This window comes from Aethina tumida, chromosome 2 (assembly GCF_024364675.1).
Source record: "Aethina tumida isolate Nest 87 chromosome 2, icAetTumi1.1, whole genome shotgun sequence".
Taxonomy (NCBI): Eukaryota; Metazoa; Arthropoda; class Insecta; order Coleoptera; family Nitidulidae; genus Aethina; species Aethina tumida.
Genome location: NC_065436.1, coordinates 2,608,814 through 2,632,861, shown reverse-complemented (window position 1 = coordinate 2,632,861; position 24,048 = coordinate 2,608,814). Strand labels below are relative to the sequence as shown.

General features: G+C 30.8%; 5 protein-coding genes across 7 annotated transcripts in view; 2 read left to right on the top strand and 3 right to left on the bottom strand.

The window, feature by feature from the left end:
- The window catches only part of LOC109605759 (uncharacterized), a 134,247-nt gene extending 130,457 nt beyond the window's left edge, over window positions 1-3,790 (bottom strand). The window contains exon 1 of the mRNA XM_049962595.1: window positions 3,624-3,790. The gene's annotated coding sequence lies outside the window, so the exon portion shown is untranslated. The remainder of the gene's footprint in view (window positions 1-3,623) is intronic.
- A 2,623-nt stretch (window positions 3,791-6,413) lies between these two features.
- LOC109604419 (ubiquitin conjugation factor E4 A) lies at window positions 6,414-10,828 on the bottom strand. The gene is made up of 11 exons (XM_020020945.2): window positions 10,118-10,828; window positions 9,781-10,064; window positions 9,390-9,725; window positions 9,134-9,340; window positions 8,978-9,078; window positions 8,732-8,920; window positions 8,388-8,679; window positions 8,181-8,326; window positions 7,976-8,125; window positions 6,727-7,341; window positions 6,414-6,667 (listed from the first exon to the last, which is right to left on the bottom strand). The coding sequence occupies exons 1-11, from the start codon at window positions 10,713-10,715 to the stop codon at window positions 6,544-6,546; spliced, it is 3,042 nt and encodes a 1,013-aa protein (XP_019876504.1). The 5' UTR covers window positions 10,716-10,828; the 3' UTR covers window positions 6,414-6,543.
- Window positions 10,829-11,340: 512 nt separating this feature from the next.
- LOC109604425 (ADP-ribosylation factor-like protein 13B) lies at window positions 11,341-12,946 on the bottom strand. Its single transcript, XM_020020950.2, has 3 exons — window positions 12,821-12,946; window positions 12,515-12,719; window positions 11,341-12,463 (listed from the first exon to the last, which is right to left on the bottom strand). Exons 1-3 carry the CDS (start codon window positions 12,859-12,861, stop codon window positions 11,441-11,443), a joined length of 1,269 nt encoding a protein of 422 aa, XP_019876509.2. The 5' UTR covers window positions 12,862-12,946; the 3' UTR covers window positions 11,341-11,440.
- Window positions 12,947-13,347: 401 nt separating this feature from the next.
- LOC109604424 (retinol dehydrogenase 11) lies at window positions 13,348-15,085 on the top strand. Its single transcript, XM_020020948.2, has 3 exons — window positions 13,348-13,728; window positions 13,780-14,280; window positions 14,333-15,085. Exons 1-3 carry the CDS (start codon window positions 13,432-13,434, stop codon window positions 14,513-14,515), a joined length of 981 nt encoding a protein of 326 aa, XP_019876507.1. The 5' UTR covers window positions 13,348-13,431; the 3' UTR covers window positions 14,516-15,085.
- A 4,180-nt stretch (window positions 15,086-19,265) lies between these two features.
- Window positions 19,266-23,801, top strand: LOC109604428 (keratin, type II cytoskeletal 2 epidermal). Of its 3 annotated transcripts, none has more exons than XM_020020955.2 (4): window positions 19,266-19,426; window positions 20,664-20,873; window positions 22,030-22,213; window positions 23,572-23,801. In XM_020020955.2, the coding sequence occupies exons 1-4, from the start codon at window positions 19,357-19,359 to the stop codon at window positions 23,723-23,725; spliced, it is 618 nt and encodes a 205-aa protein (XP_019876514.1). In that variant the 5' UTR covers window positions 19,266-19,356; the 3' UTR covers window positions 23,726-23,801. The 3 variants fall into 3 exon arrangements, with proteins under 3 accessions (XP_019876514.1, XP_019876513.1, XP_019876512.1); XM_020020954.2 differs by having other exon boundaries at window positions 21,964-22,213; XM_020020953.2 differs by having other exon boundaries at window positions 21,943-22,213.
- The last annotated feature ends 247 nt before the right edge of the window (window positions 23,802-24,048 follow it).

The following is a 24,048-nucleotide window of genomic DNA, read 5'->3' as shown; positions in this document are numbered from 1 at the left end:
AAAATATGGATAGAATTTACATAATGTACTGTTTGCCAAATAGCACTGTAAACTTATTAAAATGCACAAAAGCTCATCTTCATACTAATTTACATCTGATGAATACATTAAATCAAAGAAATGTTTTAAATCAATTGACAAAAATCAATTAAATACTGTTAATTTTTATAAATTATTATACAATATAACAGTACATATGTATGTAAATTTGCTTAAGACTGTATATAATTATTTAATTATCATTTATTATATAAAAATATATATTGAGTGACCGTTTTTTAATGGAATATAAAATTAATTGAATAAGATTTTTTAATTACCCCATTTCAAATTCCATAATTAACTTCCTGGTTTTTCCTTATAAAGTAATACATTTAATTTTTCAATTTTAAAGTGACTTATTATTTAAGCAATTTAACGTCTAAAATTGTTTTTTAATTAAATGCCTGAAAAATGTAAAACCAATAAGAATAAAAATTTCTTAATTAGCCTATATTAAACTCTTTAATTATTTCCTGAAATTTTCTTATTAAATTATAATAAAGTCTTTACTGATACTGAAGTAATAATATAATGGAGATATTGAAGGATCAATTTAGATTTGAACTTATTAATTTAGTCATAAGTGGTTAAATAAATAATTTAATTTAACTGGTTGTCTTTTTTAATAATCTAATCTCTCCCTAATTTCCTTCCTAATTTTTATTATTATAAATTGACTTATTTTAGTCACTTCTTAACTGATTAATTTTTAATGGAATATCCCAATTTTATAAATTAAATTACATTATTTTTTTAATTTCTTTCTCTTAAACTGTCTAATTCTCTTCTGAAATGTTCTTATAAAGTAATAAAATAATGAAAATATTGAAGGAGTAATTTGAATTCGACTTATTAGTTTAGTTAGTGTGATATTTAAATATATTTTTAACTACCTGTTTTTTATATGGAATGACTCAAAAATATTAAATTACACGACTAAAAATTGTTCAATTACCCTATCTTAAACTTTCTAATTATATTGCAGAATTTGTTTTATTAATCTTATAAAGTATTTATCTAAAGTAACCAATAGAGAATCAATTTGAAATTGACTTATTATTTTAGTCACTTCTTGATTGATTATTTTTTAATGGAATATCCCAATTTTATACAATTAAATGAACAACATTTTTTAAGTTCCTTCTCTTAGACTCTCTAATTCTCTTATGAAATATATTCGTATAAAGTAATAAGATAATGAAAATATTGAAGGAGTAATTTGAATTCGACTTATTAGTTTAGTTACTTAGTGTGATATTTAAATATATTTTTAACTATCTGTTTTTTATATGGAATGACTCAAAAATATTAAATTACACGACTAAAAATTTTTCAATTACCTTATCTTAAACTTTCTAATTATACTTCTGAATTTATTTTATAAATCTTTTAAGTATTTATCTAAAGTAACCAATGGCGAATTAATTTAATATTGACTTATTATTTTTGTCATTTCTTGATTGATTATTTTTTAATGGAATATCCCAATTTTATACAATTATATGAACAACATTTTTTAATCTCCTTCCTCTCTAATTCTCATCTGAAATGTTCTTATAAAGTAATAATATCATGAAAATATTGAAGGATTAATTTGAATTTGACTTATTAGTTTAGTCACTTAGTAGGACTAAAACTTTTTCAGTTACCCTATCTTAAACTTTCTAATTATACTCCTGAATATATTTTATAAACCTTATAAAATATTTAACTAAAGTAACCAATGGCGAATCAATTTGAAATTGACTTATTATTTTAGTCACTTCTTGATTGATTATTTTTTAATGGAATATCCCAATTATATACAATTAAATGAACAACATTTTATAATTTCCTTCTCTTAGACTCTCTAATTCTCTTATGAAATATTCGTATAAAGTAATAAAATAGTGAAAATATTGAAGGAGTAATTTGAATTCGACTTATTAGTTTAGTTATTTAGTGTGATATTTAAATATATTTTTAACTACCTGTTTTTTATATGGAATGACTCAAAAATATTAAATTACACGAATAAAAATTGTTCAACTACCCTATCTTAAACTTTCTAATTATACTTCTGAATTTGTTTTATAAATCTTTTAAGTATTTATCTAAAGTAACCAATGGCGAATTAATTTAATATTGACTTATTATTTTTGTCATTTCTTGATTGATTATTTTTTAATGGAATATCCCAATTTTATACAATTATACAAACAACATTTTTTAATCTCCTTCCTTTAAACTCTCTAATTCTCATCTGAAATGTTCTTATAAAGTAATAATATCATGAAAATATTGAAGGATTAATTTGAATTTGACTTATTAGTTTAGTCACTTAGTAGGACTAAAACTTTTTCAGTTACCCTATCTTAAACTTTCTAATTATACTCCTGAATATGTTTTATAAATCTTATAGTATTTATCTAAAGTAACCAATGGCGAATCAATTTAAAATTGACTTATTATTTTAGTCACTTCTTTATTGATTATTTTTTAATGGAATATCTCAATTTTATACAAATAAATGAACAACGTTTTCTCATTTCCTTCTCTTAAACTCTCTAATTCTCTTCTGAAATGTTCTTAAAAAGTAATAAAATAATATAAATGTTGAAAGATTAATTTGAATTTGACTTATTAGTTTAGTTACTTACTATTTGTTACCTGTTTTTTATGGAATGACTCAAAAATATTAAATTAAGCGACTAAAACTTTTTCAGTTACCCTATCTTAAACTTTCTAATTATATTCCTGATTTGTTTTATAAATTCTTACAAAGTAATTACCTAAAGTAAATACTGACAGATCATTTTGAATGTGATTTATTGTTTTAATCACCTTTTTAAATGAGTATTATTTAATAGAATAGAATAAAATTAATTAAATAACATTTTTAATTGCCTTACCCCTCTAATTCTAATTCTTCTCTAATTTTCTTAAACAGTAATAAAATAATGAAGAATTAATCTGAATTTGACTTATTACTTTAGACATGTCTATTATTTTGATAAAGTTTTAATGAAATACCTCAAAATTATTTTTGATTACCCTATCTTAATCTCCATAAATCTCCCACTGGAATTTCCTTAGTAATAAAGGTAATAAAATAAAGTAAAACATTTTGTAATTGCCTACAAATATTATAAGAATGTAGTAATTGAATGAAATTGTTTACCCTATCTTAAATAGTACCATAATCATTCTGACGTTTCCTAATGTATTAATATAATTAATTAAGTGATGACAATCCAATTAGGAATCGTGTTTAGCTCATGTTATCAGAAAAGAACGCAACCACCAGACGGGGGGCCAAATATTTCTGCGGCACATGCACCGTAAATATTTACACCGTGTGTTGTTGCCAAACAAGCGCCGTCGACTGCGCACCAATTAAAATTCACAAGCGCAATTTTTAAAATCCATCTCACCGGTCCCGCAGCCCCCCATTTATCCATCCATCGTGCATGAACATAAACATTCGCGAAATCCCATCCCGCATCGGTGCCGGCGGCCCCGAAACCCAAAACAAAACCCGGGGGGGCCCCGGGCCGCGGTTGCGTACGCAGGACCTGCAAAAACCGGTCGGCTGGTCGTACCTGTCGTCGGCGGCGGCTGTCCAGCGGAAGCGGCAACGGAAACGGACACAGCCCGGTGGCGGAGCACTCGAACACACCGGCGGACACTTGGTCTGGCTCTCGCGGGACGGCGACGTGCACCGGAGTGGGTCGGAGTGTGGTTCGGACGCGGCGGCCGCGGTTCGAACAGTGCGTCGGCGAAGCGGGCCGCACGGTGGGCATAGAGGTGGCCGCGGACTGCGCCGGCGCCGCCTCCGCTCGAGGGGGTTCCTGGTCGGCGGTTTGGGCGGGAGGGGGACGCGGCGCACGGTGGATCGACCCGGGGTGATGTTCGCGATTTTGGCGGGGCGCGTCGGTGGGTGGTTGCAGCGGGGATTTGCATATTCGGCAATAATTGTCTTTTGATTAATAATGACGGATGTTAGCTTTGTACGTATCCTTGGTGGTTGTCAAGTGACAATTATCAAATGTCCTAAATTATCCTAAGTCAAAATTGAATTGATTTTAAAATGATATTTTCGTGATATTTAAGATTTAAGAATTTTTCGCCATGATATTTTATTATATTCAAAATTAAATTTATTCAAGATATTTTAATGATATTTATGCTTTACTATTTATCTATATATTATTAATATTCCCCTAAAAATCCTCATGTACTTAAATTATACGAAATCATCATTAAATTTATAGATATTTTGATGATATTTATATTTTAATAGTAATCAATTAATAATTATATCAAAATTCAAGTATTTTCTGTCTTAAAATTATCATATTATATTCATAATTACATTTATTTAAAATATTTTGTTAATATTTATGCTTTACTATTTATCTATTAACATATTTAAACTAACCAAGAATTTTTATTCCCCTAAAAATCCTCAGAAACCTAAATTATACGAAATCATAATTAAATTTAAAGATATTTTGGTGATATTTATATTTTAATAGTAATCAATTAATTATTATATCTAGATTTAAAAAATTTTCATCATAAAATTATTATATTATATTCAAAATTAAATATTTTTAAGATATTTTGGTGATATTTATGCCTTACTATTTATCTATTATCACATCTAAATCAGTCGAGAATATTTATATTCCCTTAATATTCCTTTAAAAATCCTCACATACCTAAATTATACGAAATCATAATTAATTTTAAAGATATTTTGGTGATATTTATATTTTAATAGTACTCAATTAATTATTACATCAAGATTCAAGAATTTTTCGTCATAAAGTTATCATATTATATTCAAAATTAAATTTATTTAAGATATTTTGATGATATTTATACTTTACTATTTATCTATTAACATATCTAAACCAGTCGAGAATATTTATATTCCCTTAATATTCCTCTAAAAATCCTGACATATCTAAATTATACGAAATCATAATTAAATTTAAAAATATTTTGGTGATATTTATATTTTAATAGTAATTAATTAATAATTATATTAAGATTCAGGAATTTTTTGTCATAAAATTATTATATTATATTCAAAATTAAATATATTTAAGTTATTTATTTTTATATTCCCTTAATATTCCCTTAAAAATACTCATATAACTAAATTATACGAAATCATAATTAAATTTAAAGATATTTTGGTGATAATTATATTTTAATAGTAATCAATTAATAATTACATCAAGATTCAAGAATTTTTCGTCATAAAATAATCATTTTATATTCAAAATTAGATTTATTTAAGATATTTTGATGATATTTATGCTTTACTATTGATCAATTAACATATCTAACCCAATCGAGAATTTTTATATTCTCTTAATATTTCCCTAAAAATTTGCATATACCTAAATTATACGAAATCATAATTAAATTTGAAGATATTTTAGTGATATTTATATTTTAATAATAATCAATGAGTAATTATATCAAGATTCAAGAATTTTTCGTCACAAAATTATCATTTTATATTCAAAATTACATTTATTTAAGATATTTTGATGATATTTATGCTTTACTATTTATTTATTAACATATAAACCAGTCCTCTAAAAATATTTATATCCAAAATTATATTTAATAAAATTTATTTTAAGACATTTTCGTGATATATATGTTTTTATATTTGTCAACTGATATATCAAGGTCAATCAAGAACTCCTCTATTTTCTCAATATTCCTCTAAAAAGTCTCATATCCTAAATTAAACTTATTCGAAATTAAACTTATTTTAAGACGATATATTTCGTGATATGTACGTCTTGATATTTGTCAATTGATATATCAAGGTCAATCAATAAGTCTTCTATTCTCTCAATATTCTTCTAAAAAGCCTCATATCCTCAATTAAACTTATTCGAAATTAAATTTATTTTAAGTCATATTTGTGATATGTATGTTTTGGTATTTGTTATTTGATATATCATGGTCAATCAACAATTTTTCTATTCTATTAATGTTCCTCTAAAAATCCTCATGTCCTAAATTAAATTTATTCGAAATTAAATTTATTTTAAGACATTTTAGTGATATATATGTCTTGATATTTGTCAATTGATATATCAAGGTCAATCAAGAATTCTTCAATTCTCTCAATATTCTTCTAAAAAACTTAGAAATATAATGAAACCAGCGCATTATCCATAATTTTAAATATTGAATATTTTTAATTTAATAAAATTAAGAAACTGATACAGCTGATGTCAGAATTGGGGAACCTTTTTTTCAAAAATTAAATTATTGGAGCAGTTAAAATTTCAAGGCTTTACCTATTTCTACACAAATTTTATATTTATTAAAGGAATCTTTGAAAAATAAAAAGACAATTCGAAACAAAAATGTTTATTTATTCACATACAAAGGAAAAACTTCCGACAAAATATATTTAACAAAGGAAATAAACATCAATAAAATCTCATAAATAACAAAGATGTATGGTATAGCCGCCACCCAATTTCAATGTGACTTTCTGTCCGCCAACCATTGTTGTATTTCATTTAACAGTTCTACATTTGGAATAACTTGATCCATGGACAAGGGTGAACGATTAAAAGGATCTGTTTGGTCACTCAGAAGATGTCTGTAACAAAAAAACATTATAAATAACACCTTAAGCTTAACTAAAACAAATAATTTCACCTGGCAATAGTGGTCCTATCGACGGTTTGTTTGGAGCTGGGCAAAATGACCGGATCAGTCATGAGCGTGGACATTATCGGATCCAAGAAGTGGTCCGGAGCCTCAGCGAGCGCCTCCTCGCTGACCTTATACTCCTCAGCCTTTAGTTCCACCCTCTCAGCGATCTCCTTAATTTCCGACAACAACAGAATCCCACCGGTGATCCTCACAAGCACGTCTTCAGCGTACGTGAACAGCTGCGGACTGTACGAACGTCCGTCTTGAGATATTGCCAAAATAAACGCGTCGTTGTCCTTTAAGTTCGTGTAAATGCGACAGATATCCATGACGGTGGCCTTAGGATCAAAACTGTACTCCTGCGGGTCGTTCACTTTGAAATTCTTCTGGTTGGGACCGACGAGGCTGAGCAGGAAGTAGTTGAGCATGGCGGCGATGCGGTCCACCATTGTCGAGTGGGTGAATACGTTTTGGATTTTGGACGTCAGCTTGACGAGGGTGCCGATCGTGTCGCTGCCGAGGATGTTGTCGAACCGGGCCAGCATTCCCACGTGCTGCAAGTAGGCCATTTGCTGCATACGTTCCTGGGACGGAAGCTTTCTCCATTCTTCTGTTTCTCTGAATAATAAAGCAATAAATAATGATAAATAAAAGCTACTTCTGAAGACACTTGAGTCCAATAATTATCATTTTATCCCAATATTTCCCCAAAAATTCTAAAAATTATAAGATATTTTCGTGATATTCGTTCCCTAATATTTAAGTGATATTTATCAAATGAAAATTATACCAAATTCTCCTAATTAAAATTTCTTATCCTAAACTAACCTAATTAAAATTTTAAATTTATTATAAAATATTTTCGTGATATTTATACCTTAATTAAGTGATAATTATCTATTGACAATTACAGAATGTTTAAAATGTACATCTATTTTTCTATACAATTTAAAAACAAAGTAAATTGCAATAAAAAATACTAGAGGTAACTTATCCAAAATTATCAACTTATCAACTTTTTTGAAACACCCTGTATATGTACTAAAATAATCAAATATAAAAATAAATATGTTGGTCACACTGAAAAATTGATACATAGGTTGGCTACACTGAAAAACAGTAAATAAAGTGAATATGAAGTGCATAAAAATAAATATTCAAATTCTACAATAGAATATTTGTTTTTCATATATTGTGTATAAAATTTGTGAGAATATATATACCAGTGTTAAAAAAAAAGAAAAATGCTTACTGTTGATGCTGCATTTCTTTAATCTTGGCCATATTCGATAGAGCTTCATCCAATAAAAATATAGCGTCGTTAATTAACAAATTGGCAAATCGTAGAAACAACGGGGGATTCACTGCTTCCATATTTTGTTCTGCATACTCAGCAAGCCTCCTGAAAACAAAACCAGTTTGTATTTGTGTTATTTAACGTATAAATAGTTTAATACTTGAAACAATCCATGTGAGTAGACATATCCCAAAGGTATTTAATAATAACATACATAGGACGTCTGTAATTGAACTTCTGTTCAAACTCGACACTTTGTCCAGTCATTTCGATGCCAACAAAGACTTCCAGCAAACTTGGAACTATCTGAATTGATTTAAAATTGTGTAATTGAACTTATATTTTGTCATTATTATATTTATCATACTTGCAAAGAGTGTGGATGAATGCTAAACAGCTTCTCCCTCTGAAAACCACCCAATGTGTTCAGACCAGATGGTTCGTCTTTATGATATGGCAACAGGGATTCCAAGCCTTCAGCTAACCGGGCTCGTAAATGTGGGTTTTTAACAATTTTTTGCGAGCCCATGTGTATCAAAATGCAGGTGAGAATGGGCTCTAGCTTGTCATAACCGTGTTCTTCCATTACTTTCGGGTTGAACCTTCGTAAAAACGTTAAAAAGGACACTAAATTTTCTAGTAAAAATTCTGGAATGCATCTGTAAGTACAAAGAATTACAAATAATGTTTTTAAAGTTTATATGTGCATACTTTAAAGTGTTTGGAACGACGTCACTCAGTGGAAATGTTATTTCTACCTCATTAATTGGTGCATAATTACCATTATTGAAATCAGTATGGACAACTACTTGGCTAAGCCAGTAACAAGTGGAAGAAATAAGGTCAAACATATTGTTTGTTAATTCAGGGTCCGACAATTGGCATTTTAATGAAAGATATCTGCAATAAAAATTAATATTATTGAGAATTTAGCTTAAATAAAATTGTTTCCGTTACTTGGATAACTTGGCATTGAGTCCTTCACGTACACTTCTCATAGCATCACTACTTCCACCAGCAGCAGCTTCATTGAACGTCCTTTCCATACGTACCATCTCCTGGAAATAAATAATTTAATAACATAGCAATACAATGGTCAGAAATTGTATTTACATGGTTTAATTTAATTAGTTTGTCCACTGCAACCCTGAAACCAAGGTCTAAAGTCCTGTGAGCCATAAAGAAACATTCAGTGACGAAACTGTAGCTCGTTGCACTGGGTCTTTCTTCGTTCACCCCATTTTCAGACTCGGTTGGCAGTAAACATGTTTCTTTGTACATATCTGACATGTGGATTCCTCTTTCTTTCAGCTTGTCCTCCTAAAAACGTCGTGTAAAATCCCTGGAGTACAAAAAAAAATTAACTTACTGGTACACTACAGTAAGTGGGGTCAACTTTCAAAACTTTGTGATCCCTGAAGTTGGATGTGAAGGGTTGGCACAGGCGCAAAATAGCATTGCACATATTTATCATAAATCCATCAGTCACTGACATATAATTGGCAGGATTTAGATCCAATGGAGCCTGAGAGTTCCAAATCTTCCCCCTTTGCATGTTGGTTTTCAGGCAGTCCCCAAGCCAACTCAGCATCTTCTCTTTAACATTTGGACCTTTTTTTAATAGTAATAGTATGAATGAATGAATGTTTCTGTTAATTTCCGCCAAGTGAGACCACAAAAACTCTTCTGTTCGAGAATTCACCACCTTAAAACATGCTCAATAAATATACATTAATTTAATAAGTTTGGGGTAAACTTACTGGGTTTGTTGGGTCACTAAAGTGATCATAAGTGCCACTGGGAGTTTTGGGCAACACTGAAATATTAAATAATGCACCAAGCACTGTATTAGCATAATCTGACCCTACATTTATCCGTTTAGGTTGTATGGAATCCATAAAATACTCAGCTAAAAATTCCTCCTTGGTCAACACCTTCAATACATCAAATACTCTAAACTTGAAGCCAATCAGTGCATCATTTACTATTTCGTCTCTTATTATCTTACAAATTTTGTGGATTAAATCACAGGATTTGTCCTGACCTAAGGTGTTAAGTGAATTAATTTTTTCACTAAGAATTAATATGTTAAATTACCTTCTTTTGTTTCAGATGATTTCCTCAAACATTCAGTGAAGAACTCTTCACTGTATTGATCACAGTTGGTTATAATTTCAAGCATTTGCTTTGCTAAGTCTTGTCCACAAAATATGTCAGGTTGCAAAGTGGCAGTCGAAAAGTTGGACAAAATTAAATCAATGATTTCTTTTCTCTCATTTTCACCCAGTTGTGTACAATTCCTTAGTCTTTGGTACGAGTTATAGAAGTAAAACAACACCCGGGTTTCAAATTTGGGGCTGTTGGGGTATTTTGAAGCATATATAGTCAAGTAATCATTGTCCGTGTTGCACATAAAAGCACGTTCAAAAATCGCGTGTTGCAAGTTATCTAAAGTTAATTCATCATTTTGAAATACAAAATTAAACTCTTCCATGTATAATCTATCGGTTGCCATTGCTCTTTCCAAGTTGGTAGAAAACATAAATATCCGTTCGAGCAATTCCGACAAAGGGGCTATTTCAGGTTGTACATTTTCTTGACTAGCTACTGGGCCCTTTGGGCTCGATTCATCAATGTCTGTGCTGTTTGTGGCACTTGCACCAAACAATGCTGAAAACGGATTGGTGTCCGACATTTTAAAACTATTAATTAATTAAAATTTATTGTTAAAACACGAAGACAATTAATTAAAATGTTAAATTAATGCAAAACATGTCGACATCATAATTCAATACGAATTGAATATCTGACTTGTAATTGTGACAGTTTATATTTTCTAGAAAACTTGACGGGGCAAAAAATACCAATTGGAATTTCTAAATCTTATAAGACCTATTTTAGGTCCTTGTGTCGATTTCATCCGGTATATATTTTCAAATTGTTGCTCAATTTTTGTTTGTTAATGAAAAATTTATGGTCTTTCAGGCAGAATTCGTTCTTCAACGTTTAAGTTGGCAACGAAAATTACCCAAACATCAGCTGATTCACACTAAGTTTATTTTTTAAATTTATATTATTATAATTTTTGGTTATAAAATGAGGAAATTTATAAATAATTTTATTAGTTTCTTTATAATTTAAGGAGGTTTACTTTTTATCTTTTTTAACAACCGAAATTTGATGAATTTTACATTTTAAAAATAAATTTAATAAACTACTTCAAACACTAAAACTAAAATTATCATGTAAGTAAACAAAAACTACTGTAATTTAATATAGAAATTATTGGTGCTAGTGTGGAATAAATTAAATCAAACTCATTGAATTAAGAAAACATTTATTATAGTATAAAATTATTCAACAGTGCATATAAAAATACATTTAAATTGACTAGAAACAGTTTCAAGTGAGATCAAAAACTTATTCTACGTCTATAACACTAATCCCAATATCACCATTAATTGTTCGATGCAACCAAGGCACCTCACTCTTTGTATCCTTCAGACTAATATTATGCCTAGCGGTGGACTTATTAATATTATTCATGTGAAATATTTCTCTGGGATAATCGTCGCCGCCCGGGCCAACCAACACAGTGTTAGGTAAGTCAACATCCACAGTCACCGAGTCACCCATGGATTTAAAGTTTCTGTGTGTGTCGGCCGACTTCAGATGTCTCCGGTACATCATAGAGGTGGTTCGCCGTTCATTCGCCGACTTAATTCGCCTCACAGGAAAGAAGTTAATGGGCGCCGTTTTGTGGTGTCGTACCGGGAAGGATTTTTTTGTGATTTCCTTGATTTGCAGTTGATCCTTGACTATTTCTCTGGCTGACTTAGGTCTATCCGATTGTTCTTGCACATGATATATTGGGGGGAATGACTCGACGCTGGAGCTGGCCTTCTCGTACTGTTCCTCGGAGGAGTTTTGACGACTGTTTGTTTGAGTTTCTTGGTCCAACTTCCTGGCGTAATCGCTGTAGGACTCGATGGCGTCCTCCTCCTTCTTTCTTTGCTCCACCAGCTCCATAGCTTTCAACCTGGCTATTTTTTCGGCCATTAGGGTTTTATCTATTTCGTCCTGAGCTTTAACGTCGCAGGACACTCGGCTGTTTAATTGATTGTAGTTTTTGTCGATGTAATTTAATAACCATTCATAACCCTTCTTAATTCCCGGATCTAGCCGGGTGTGGCTGCCCATTTCAGTTGCAGAACAGCTTTCCACTAATGTGGGGCACTTTTGTGAATTTACTAGACTTTCTACGTTCAGTTCTTCAATTATATCTATTTCGTCTAAGGCGTTTTCGTTGTCTTGTTTGTTTGCTAGTAAAAGGACGGGCTTACCTGAAATTTTTTCGTGGCTTAATATATTACATAGGGTCATTTTTGCCTCATCCAATCGGGATAAATCACTCGAGTCGACGACAAAAATAACTCCATGGGCCTACAAATGCAAAATTTAGTTTTAGTGTTATTAAATTGAGTTGATACGTACGTCCACGAAATATTTTGTCCAAATTCCACGGATTCCTGGTCCTCCTCCTAAGTCATATATTATAACTTTATAGTCGAGGTATGTCAATCGGACAACAGAAAAACCAACTGTAGGTACAACACCCTCATGAGGCTCCCCAGCCAGGCCCTTGGCGGCCACCGTTTTACCCGCATTGTCCAATCCTAACAGTAAAAGAACAATCTTCCTGGAAAATAATGATTCATGATGTCCCCAATACAAACATTAGTTTTTGAATTAAGGCGATTTAGATAGACTAATAGAGTGACAACGTATTAAATTACTTACTTCTTCCGTCTGGTTTTGAAGCAGCACAGCAAGTTGCCCATTTCAAAAATGGAAAAATCACATATCACCTCATTTGAATATCGTGATTGATGTTTCTTATGATGGTAAACAAAAACGAGACGGGCGCCCTCTTTGTATAAAAAGTAAAATTACCTTTTGAATATTGTTTAAACAAATCTATGGAATAAAAAGTTTGGGGGTTGTAGATTACAAATATAGAAGTAATTTTAATACTAAAATTTTTTATTTTATTTGGATCGATGGAAAATTCTTTAATTATCCATTAAATACTTTAGTGCAGTGGCTCCATCTGAAAGTAAGTAGCGAAATTTTGGTGAAAGTTTACGAATTTCCCATTTAATCATAAAAAGATATAAATACATGTTTTAGATAAAATTTCTAAAATTTATATATTAATTATAAACTAAGATAAAAAATATTCAACACGTACGTAGTATTTAAAAATAAATATAGTCTGAGATTTGTTTTTCTGTGGTGCTGGTGTTAATTAGTAGTAGATACACTTGCGTAGTTCAAATATTTTGTTTTCAAATTTGCTAATTAGTGGACGTCAACAAACCAAATTTGTTGTATCAGCCTCACTAATAAAAATGCAAATTCCAAGTGTGCCGTTTAAAGGCTATTATCTACCACACATCTTGACTTCCGTGGTGGTTCTTTATCTAATTAGAAAGTATCGTGAAAGAAAATGGGGCAAATGTATGAACACGGTTCAACTTTATGGTAAAATTGCGATAGTCACCGGTGCTAACTCCGGCATTGGCTACGAAATTGCCAAGGAACTGGCCCGGAGGCACGCAATGGTTATTCTGGCGTGCCGGGACATTGACAAGGCCAAGGAGGCAATTGCCAGAATAAAAGAGAGTACAAAAACAATGACTGTGCTTGTAAGTTGTCCAGTTGATTAACTTGTTGTGTGTACTATTATGAGTTTGTAGCTCCCCATTGAACTGGATCTGGCTTCACTGTGGTCAATCAAAGAGTTTGCTAAGAAAATCAGGGAAAACTACCCCTATATTGATCTCCTAGTAAACAACGCAGGGGTGGCATTCCCTCCTAAGAAAAGAGTAACCACCAAGGATGGTCTGGAGGTCCACTTTGGAGTTAACCACCTAGGCCACTATTACCTCACTCGGTTGTTAACTGAGAACCTAATCAACAGCAGGGTTGTAATAGTGTCATCAGCACTCCATGAAAAGGGCCAGATCAACTTGAATGACTTAAACAGTTCCTTAAGTTCTGAAAGACAGAACTTGTATGCCAATTCCAAATTGGCAAATATTTATTTTTGCCAACAGTTGGCCAAGAAAGAGAAACTGAAAGCCTATGCTTGTTGTCCTGGTTGGGTTTACACCAAGTTGTTCAGACATTCACTCAAGTGGTACCACTTCTTTATCATGGGGCCACTTGCGTTTTTGTACATGAGGACTCCTTTCCAGGTTTGTTAAGTTGAAGTTAATAAATCAATAGGGTAACTCATTTTTTTAAAAGGGATCACAGACTCCGATTTATTGCTGCACTGCCCCAGAACTGGAAGCTGAGACTGGGCTGTTATATAGAGACTGCCAGATTTACAACAGCAAATACAAATTCGACGACGAAGTTGGAAGACAATTGTGGGAACAGTCTGAGTTGACCATCAAGGAAATAATGGGTGGAGACAGTGAACTATAATACTCGCACTAGACTGAACAAATACTTGCTTTTTAGTAAGCCATAGTGAGACTTTTATTAAATTCTTCAAATTGTTGACAGAGTTTATGGAATGATTTTAAATATTTAAATAGTAGTTGGTAGAGTTTAAGGCATTGCACAAAATTGCGTCGCTTTGCTCAACTGTTCATGATATTTTAATGTGTTATAATGTGCAATTAATTAATTAGTCCATTCAGATTTTTATTATTTATATTATATGTGCCTTTTCAAGGCATTATGGCCTGTTTATTTTAATCTAACTGAAAGAACAACAAAATACTAAAAACTAGCCAAAATACCTTGATATTTTATTATTTGTTAATATATAAATATATTAAAATATATATTTAATATATTATAACAAATAACAGGACAAAAATTGAATATTTTGTCTTGTCCTAAATTGATTTAAATTTTTTTATAGAATTAATTTAGAGATCTTAAAAAATAAGACAATAATATTATATTATGTTAAGCACACTGTTGACAATGCTATATTAGAGATGTTGTAAACTTTTGGCTCTTTAACTAAATAAATTTTACTGAAGATTGGCTTGTTTCTCTAAGACAAATAAAAGACCTTAAAGAAAAAAGTTGATATAATTTTCTCCATTGAAAAAGAGGCAGTGTTTTAAAGAATAAAGTTAGATTGACCAGTTGCATAATAGACATAATAATAAAGTAACATTATAGATATTGGCACCCATTTTAAGTAGCACAGCTCATATTTTTAATATATTTTAATAAGTTAATATAATATACTATTTGGAGTATCCATAACAGCCCATATTATAGAGACAGTTACCAATAAAACAATCCAAATAAATAATAAAAAGAATTTAAAAGCGTAGCTCAAGGAAAAAAGTATAAAACGAGAAAAATATATTTCGAAATCAAATAACCAGACAACCTGGCATTAGTCCTCAAGCTGGTTTAAGCAGTTTGTAAGATTGCTAAACTTGTATTGATTTAGACAAAGTTCTATCCAAAACCTGATACTGACCAATTGATAGTTTGATGACCAAAATAAAGGATCAGATTTTTTAAATAATAAAATATTATTTGATAATTTTACATTAATGTATTTTTAAGTAGCCCAATTTTATGTGGGTTTGGTTTTGTTGTGATGTCTCATCGGTTTGTTTTCGCTACGAGTTCCCTTATCCTTGACATATCCTCACGTGGGCCAATTATTAAAATCGGGACCGGTTTCAATTATATTGACTCCCATACGAAAATTTGGGGAATCCTCAATTCTGCGACCGGTAATCGATTCTCAAATATTACACTTGTGGTTCGACACATCACGGTTTCCGGAAATTTATTATTTAATTTGTTGTTAGACGAGTGAAGGTTGCCGGTGAATTATAATATGAATGGTTTCGTTCCTTGATCGTACTTTGGAGATTGGTTTTGATCACTATTGATTCGGAATTGGTGTGATGTAATGTAATTACATGACTTATGCAAAATATCTTCTAATAATGATATCAATTAAAAAACAAATATTAAAACAAAAGTTGGTACTTTTCCTCACACTTCAAGATATTATGGAATAATTCATATTTTGGCTTAATTTAATTAAAAAATCTTTGCAGCAACTGCGTCATTTTAGTACTAATGATTCATTCCTAATTTAAAACAAAGGAGACTGTATACAAATAAGCTTTTATCTTATGGAGATGCATTTTACTAAGATAAAATTTGTTAATTTCAAGGTTGAAAATATTCACATATATTTAGATATTTTTTTCTTTTATATTGCTGAACAATTTCTTGTCCTACGGTCATTTATTTTTATTAATTTTAAAGAATATAACAAAATTTTTCCAAATATTTTTAAAATAAAAATTTTTATAGTTATATTTCTTAGGATAATTGATGAAATACAAAATTAATAAATATTTCTTTATTTTCCCTTCTGGTACAATCATCATAATTAATTATGTGTATTGACATGTTTATTACAAATGAACCCAGAATATAAATTATGTGGTTTGATTTGATGAGCAATAATTATTATATTGTTTGATGAATTAAATATTAACCGCATATCCTGTTAAAATAATAACAATTAAAATTGGGGAAATATTTCATGATGGAAGACATAAAATTAACCAAAGACGTACATTATAGAATATTTTTTCCACATGTATACAAAATATTGACTGTAAATTCATTAAACTATTATAATATTTGACTGATTGATTTCAGCTGTTAATTTTCTGCAAGAACAACTTTAAATACCTATCCCATGCTGTCCTTTACAAAAATTTAACAATAAAATTGTCGTTTATTGTGCTAACGACCCCTGAAAATATAATAAACTTCTTTGTCCTTAAATTATTTAGTCACATTTACAACATGGCCAGCATTATTTGTCATATTAAGGTGCAAAGAATTATTCTCCATTGTATTCAAATTGGCGATTCCCAACTGCTGATTTTGTCCTTTTGCAGATTGCCGCTCTCGGGAAAACCAGTTAAGAAAGTCTGTGGGCAATAATCAAACCATATTAACTACAATCTTAAAACAAAGATTAGAAAGTGTAAATACAAAGTTTAAATTTCGAAACCGACGTTTTCATCTGAGGTTTATAAACTAATACATGTTCAATAGTCGATTTAGCATAATTTTTTTTATTGTAATTTTATGCGAGTTTAGTTTTTTGTACGTGTATGAGGAGTTCATGATAATTGGAAGTGATTATGTTAATTAAAATTATTAACCATAATATGGGATCATTTTATTTAAAACGCTTTTTTTTTGCTATGAACAAGAAATTATATAACAATGCAAAATACGGAGTTTCCTGGAAGTGTGTTCAATGTGGTCGTTAATTTATGGATGTTTTTTATTTGGTAATGAAATTAATGCGTCTAATTAAAAACAAAATTAACATTCATTCAAATTTTCCAGAGCTAAATTTAAAGCAATAGAGATTAAAGATAAAAATTTAGACACAAATAGCCTTAGTACTAATCTATTAAAGTGATCAGTTTTCTTTTCATTTCATTTTTAAAGAATAGTGTACAGACAATATTTTCTTAAAATTGGATCCCTGTATCTATGTTATATTTTGTTCACTGTGTATATTTTACAGAATTTTTGTTACTGAATTGTTAATGTTAAGTGTATATTACTTATTATACTATTTTGGAATTGTTATGTTGGTTCGTCGATGATTTATCTTCTTCTGAAGGAGTGTATCCAACAAATTTTGTTGAAATTGGACCACTAAATCTTTGTATTCTATTTTTTTGGTCACTGCATATTTTACACAATTTTTATTACTAAATTTTTAATGTTATTTTATATATTACTTATTATACTATTTTGTAACTGTTATGTTGGTTTGTTGACAATTTATCTTCTTCTGAAGGAGTGTATCCACCAATTTTTGTTGAAATTGGACCACTGTATATATGTGTTCTATTTTTTTGGTCAGTGTGCTTATTATACTATTTTGGAATTATGTTGGTTCGTCGATGATATATCTTCTTCTGAAGGAGTGTATCCACCAATTTTTGTTGAAATTGGGCCACTGTATCTATGTGTTCTATTTTTTATGGCCACTGTGTATATTTTACAGAATTTTGTTACTAAATTGTTGATACTTATTATATTATTTTGGAACTGCTATATTGGTTTGTCGATGATTTATCTTGTTATGAAGGTGTTAACTCACCAAGTTTTGTTGAAATTGGACTACTGTATCTATGTGTTCTATTTTTTTTCTCACTGTGTATATTTTACACAATTTTTGTTACTAAATTGTTAGTTTTATGTTATATATTACTTATTATACTATTTTGGAACTGTTATGTTGGCTTGTCGACGATTTATCTTCTTCTGAAGGAGTGCATCCACCAAATTTTATTGAAATTGGACCACTGTATCTATGTTTTCTATTTTTTTTGGTCACTGTGTATATTTTACACAATTTTTGTTACTAAATTGTTAATGTTATGTTATATATTACTTAGTATACTATTTTGGAACTGTTATGTTGGCTTGTCAATGATTTATCTTCTTCTGAAGGTGTGTATCCACCAAATTTTGTTGAAATTGGACCACTGAATCTATGTGTTCTATTTTTTGTGGTCACTGTAAATATTTTACAGAATTTTGTTATTAAATTATTAATACTATTTTATATATTACTAATTTTACTATTTTGGAGTTGTTATGTTGATTTGTCAATGATTTAAAATCATTTTTTACTTCAATTTATTTATTTATTAAGATTTAAAAACAACAAATTAGACAAAGAAATTTTTAAACTTTCCAAATCAACTAATCTTTTAAAATAAATTAACATTTCTTTGACTAAGTCTCGTATTAAATATCGTAAATGGCACATCTTAAAGGTAGTAAAAATTAAGACCTTTGACCATCGATTGTAATAAAGAAAGTTAATAAATTAATGAAGGTTACAACAAAGATTAAATCCTTCCAACGATTTAAATAGTTAATTTTTGATACAATCATCATTATCATCACCATCATGATCATCATCAATGATTTTCATAAATCTGAAATAATATAAAAGTCATGCACAACCAATACAATAATATTTATCAGGGTGACGCACGCTTTCTTCTCGGATTTTCCAAACGCCCCCAAGATCCGAAAGAAGAAAAAAATAAATCAGATCCCAAATTTGAATATAATGGACCCGATCTAATTGCACGTTTTGCATTTGACCAGAAACCGGCGTTAACAACAAATTAACTGTAAATAGAATATTGGAGACTCGCAAGAAGATATAAATAGTTAGTGGGGATATTTGACGCTAACACTTCAAGTTCAACGTTGTTATGGGTTATTTCGATATGGGTTTCGCACATTGCTTGTTGTTGTTTGTGTTTGTGGGTACTGCATTGGCATGTAAGTAATTATTATTTATTGGAAACAATTTTTCTTAAATTTCTTGTCTTTAATCTTAATATCTTAAGTGTTGGGGCCAAAAGGTTAACGAAAGTGCAATTAAATAAGATAATTAAATAAACTGCACAAAAATATATTAATATAACAACAATATTCGTTGTTGTTAAGAAGAAAAATTGTTTCCTTCATAAGTGAACAAGTATTAGTAAAACTTTTGAAGTAAAATATTGATCTATCATATTTATTTGTTTAAATTTACTACTGAGATATTTATAAATAACTATTATTTCAACTTATTTGATTTAGGAATACTTACTTTGAATATTAAATCTAAAAAACATTTAAAAGTAAATATTTACAATAAACTTGACTGACCTGTTATTGGATTGTGGTGCCAAAAATATTTATTAAAGTTATTGCTTCTCATTTATCTAATAAAATGTGATTATGTAATTATGCAATCAATATTTGCACATTCCATCTTTTGTTATTACATCCATAACAGAAGAAACATATGTTGGCTTCGTGTACCGGAGTTAATAATAATTACTTCAACTAATTTGGCTTAAGAAGTACCATTTATTTTGAATACTAAACCTGGAAAACACATAAATATTTAATAAACAATAAAGTTGGCTGACGTGGTCTTAGATTTGAGTTCAAGGTGTAAATGTTTACTTTACATTTATGAAATAAATTTTTGAATTTATTAATAGTAAACTATTCCAATGACTTAATTGAAGTTATCATCTTCTTAAGTGGCTAAAATTTAATTGTACCACCTTGAATAACTAGAAAATTAATAAATATCTGATGATGAAATGTTGTATTTAAAAACAATGATGATCAAAGTTGTGAATAATCAAGTACACAATCATTAAATTTTATAGCATCTACATGTTTCAAGTTAGTACTAATATTAGGTGTAATTTAGTTATTCAGTAATTCCCCCTTGAATAGAGAAAAAATGTGTCCATGAAACTACAACAATTTACTTCTATTTGGTGCCATTCAACCAAAAGCCAAAATCAAGTTGTACACGCAAAAAAAGTGGTTTGATGTTAAATTGGGAAGTACCAATCTCTTAACACGTATAAACAAACAAACCGTGACTTGACCTTGGCTTGTGTTTGATGTGTTAGCCATCACATAAATCCGGCGGTGACTGCAGAAGGAAATCGCCAATTAGACTGTTCATCCCGGAAGCTGTCTCCTAAAAAAAAAGGCTTTCTTGTAGTGGCCGGTGACTACGTGCCGAAGTCGTTTTACATCATCGACGAGGACGGACACAAGTCCGAAGTGGTTTACGTGAGGAACAGGAGGGACTTGGAGCAGCCGTTGCTCAGGAGGATGAGGCGTGGTGGTGGCGCCTACTCCAGCTCCAGCGCCTCGTCCGGAGGTTCCGGGTTTGGAAGCGGGTACTCATCTGGTGGTGGCGGAGGGGCTGGTAAGTTTAATGAATAATTCAGGCCTTGCAACTGTTTTACATCGGTTAATTGATGGTGTGAGATGAATATTACTTGCTTAGTTCCTTAAAAGGATAAAAGAGGCAATCATTATGGAATATTATAGTACAGTACTGAAGTTTATTGCTTCAGTGATTAACGTTGTAGCTAGTTTATTAGTTTCTAATCTTCAATCTTCTTCAGCACTGAATTTCTCATAACCACCTCTTATTCTTGCAAATTGACTATTAATTATTAATGGCCTATTCAAAAATACTCAATCAGTGGGAAAATGAACGGATGTAAATGATGGCAAGCAACAATGGGATTTGGTGAATTATAAAATAAACAATAATGTGTGAAGGACAAACAAATTATTGTGCTAGTCTTATTACTTTAGTACTAAATAAAGATTAACTAATGGCAGAAATTATAAAATTACCATATTAATTACCTCTTCCCAACCTGTTGAACATCTAATTTAAAACATGAATGATATTTTCCTGCTGCGTCTTTTAAATTTATGTTACAACGTGAGAAAGTGTACAGATGGATTGATTTATTGTCACAGATATCATTTATGTTGTTAATTAGTTAATTAAGCAATTTAAGTAATGAGTATTCTCATCCTTTATTATCACTTTGTGAAATCACTCATTGTAACCCATTAAATCAGTTCCATCAATCCAAACATGGCTACAAGAAACATGAAATGCAGAACAGTTAGAACAACAAGACCAGAAATAGGTACAAGGATGTAAAAGCAATTTGCTTAACTGTTTTTCGTTGGTTCTTCAATAAACACGACACGTACAAAAACCAGAATGTGTATAATCCACCAAAGTTCCATTTTAAACTAACTGTACAAGTAATTACGGATGAAAGAGCTGAATTTTATTGGGAAATTGTGCCCTCAGGCCTCGTACACCTGCACCAGTTTACTGAAGGTTTAAACCTAATACACTCATTAACAATTATGCACAAATTAAAGTACTTTTATGCACCCTTTACTACTAATAATTTAGACTAGAATGAGTGTGGTAGAGTTTACGGAAATTGTCACCCATGTAGATATCCCATTCTTTTTCGCAGACCCATCGGCGATCCACAATCACATCGCCTCCAACCTAAACAACCTGGCTAATACTTTGTCTCAAGGTTTGGCTGCGGCCGCTTCTGGTATTCCTAGCGGCGGTGGCGGAAGCGGATACAGCGGCGGCTACGGCTCCGGAGGTAGCGGCGGATCTAGTTATGCGTCCAGCTTCTCCAGCGCCTCTGGTGGCGGACATGGCGCCGGATACGGACCCGGAAACGGTGGTGGATACAGCGGTGGAAGTGATGGGTAAGTCTGAATCTATTTAGTTACCCAAATGGTACCTAATTTACAACCGGTGCACGATTTTGAACTACTGAACTTTAACAACAGAATACAAATTATGCCAGATTGAACCGGATTCGTGTATCTTTTATTGGCAATCTGTTGCGCCACAATTTAAAGAATAATTAAATCAACATGAGATGGCGAAAACATGGCCGGATTAGTGTTCGAAATTAACATATTTATAATTGACAGGGGGAAATCCAAATTACCACAAATAGAAATATTAGTAGTATTCCTCGCTTAACTTGTATTTACATAGAACTTGTACTTGAATATTAATTAATAATTAAATATTTGTTTAATTTTACTGGTCTGGCAAGGACGTGCTACCTATCTGACAGTTTTAAATGCTCTAACTCAATTTTATGGATAAATAAAAAGTACCATAGTACCAAAAAAGGTAATTTACTTTCTTGCATGATGGTTTATTGGCATTAAAACGTTTTTATTAAATACTCTAATGTTTTATGATTATGGTTTTGTCGCCAAGGTCATCCTGAAATCTCTATCAACGAAGATATTAAGCAATATCTCCTGTATAAACTTCCTGCAAGGTGTTTGGAATTAACCATTAGAAGAAGACTTTATACAGTGAATTTTATCAAAAAGTTAGATAAATGGACTCCACATAAAAAGTGAGGTTAAGAACGTTAAGCGTTTGACAATTCTCTTCTTGCACGCAATGCAAATGATTTTTTTATGTGTCGCCAGTGTGGACAAAGGATTGAAGATGTTATACGTGGTGGAACAGTCCAAAACCAACTTCTTTAGAGATTTAAAAATATCTTCAAAGTGTTAAATTATAAGATCTGCCCCTAATATTATTAATTTTTGTCGTCCTGAAATATATACTAATGATGATATTCTTCAAAATCTTCCTCCAAGATGGCCACTCATTTAAGTCTAATGAAGCAACCATTGGAAGAAGTCTTCATACAATTAATTTCATCAAAAAATTGGATAAATTGACTTCACATAAATAAAGTGAGGTTAACAACAATTCTCTTCTTCTTGCACGCAAGGCAAATGCATCTTTTATTGATTATGCTACTAAAAAGGTTTGATTAATACAATTATCGTCAGTCTGGACATTGGATTGAAGCTGGCAAACCTGGTGGATAACATTTAAACAATTTTTTAACCCAAGAAAGATTTTTACTGATGGCAAACTACACGTAGGTTGTTGGTATAAAGCCATCTTCTTTAGTCAATACAAAAGACATCTTGTTTCCTCCCCCTCCTATTATTAGAGACTCAAAGGAAGCTTCAAATAATAGAGTAGCTTCAGACTCGTCTAATGTTTACTTTGTTGTTTCCAGTCCGCAAATCTTCTCCCGTTTCGGCGAAACCGAAGGATCCGGTGTCCACGTGAGCGGCTCAGCATCCGGACCACACGGTGCCTTCAGCTCCAGCTCATCGTCGTCGGACGGAAACGGACGCGTCTCTTACAAGGTCACGTCCGGCAAATATTAGATCTAGACGAAGTGATATTATTGTATAATACATTATAATTTCTTAAGTAAAATTTTTAATAAACTAATCACATTGTTTTGATTGATTTAGTAACTTGGCGTTAAAAAAAATATTCCATAAAATTACTTAAATGTGTGAATTATACAAATCATATGTAAAATCCAGTGGGATTTTTTGTTTATTTATTCTGTCTGGAATTATTTTATAATAATTTTGTTATTCTAAAATATGTAAATAGAAATTATTAAAGTAGTTTATTAATTTATATTAAGTAGGTATTAAATATTCAAACATGTTTATACCAGTGAACTAAAATTTTGAAA

What these genes read in the sequence shown, in the direction of transcription:
- LOC109604424 (XM_020020948.2), top strand. Translation starts at nt 13,432, where the DNA reads ATGCAAATTCCAAGTGTGCCGTTTAAAGGCTATTATCTACCACACATC. An exon ending in CAAAAACAATGACTGTGCTT is followed by an intron (nt 13,729 to 13,779) that starts GTAAGTTGTCCA and finishes ATGAGTTTGTAG; the next exon opens with CTCCCCATTGAACTGGATCT. An exon ending in ACATGAGGACTCCTTTCCAG is followed by an intron (nt 14,281 to 14,332) that starts GTTTGTTAAGTT and finishes TTTTTTTAAAAG; the next exon opens with GGATCACAGACTCCGATTTA.
- LOC109604428 (XM_020020953.2), top strand. Translation starts at nt 19,357, where the DNA reads ATGGGTTATTTCGATATGGGTTTCGCACATTGCTTGTTGTTGTTTGTG. An exon ending in TGTGGGTACTGCATTGGCAT is followed by an intron (nt 19,427 to 20,663) that starts GTAAGTAATTAT and finishes GCTTTCTTGTAG; the next exon opens with TGGCCGGTGACTACGTGCCG. An exon ending in TACAGCGGTGGAAGTGATGG is followed by an intron (nt 22,214 to 23,571) that starts GTAAGTCTGAAT and finishes TGTTGTTTCCAG; the next exon opens with TCCGCAAATCTTCTCCCGTT.
- LOC109604425 (XM_020020950.2), bottom strand. Translation starts at nt 12,861, where the DNA reads ATGGGCAACTTGCTGTGCTGCTTCAAAACCAGACGGAAGAA. An exon ending in TTCAAAACCAGACGGAAGAA is followed by an intron (nt 12,720 to 12,820) that starts GTAAGTAATTTA and finishes ATTATTTTCCAG; the next exon opens with GAAGATTGTTCTTTTACTGT. An exon ending in GGACAAAATATTTCGTGGAC is followed by an intron (nt 12,464 to 12,514) that starts GTACGTATCAAC and finishes TTGCATTTGTAG; the next exon opens with GCCCATGGAGTTATTTTTGT.
- LOC109604419 (XM_020020945.2), bottom strand. Translation starts at nt 10,715, where the DNA reads ATGTCGGACACCAATCCGTTTTCAGCATTGTTTGGTGCAAGTGCCACA. An exon ending in TTAGTGACCCAACAAACCCA is followed by an intron (nt 9,726 to 9,780) that starts GTAAGTTTACCC and finishes GCATGTTTTAAG; the next exon opens with GTGGTGAATTCTCGAACAGA. An exon ending in AAAGAAATGCAGCATCAACA is followed by an intron (nt 7,342 to 7,975) that starts GTAAGCATTTTT and finishes TTTATTATTCAG; the next exon opens with AGAAACAGAAGAATGGAGAA.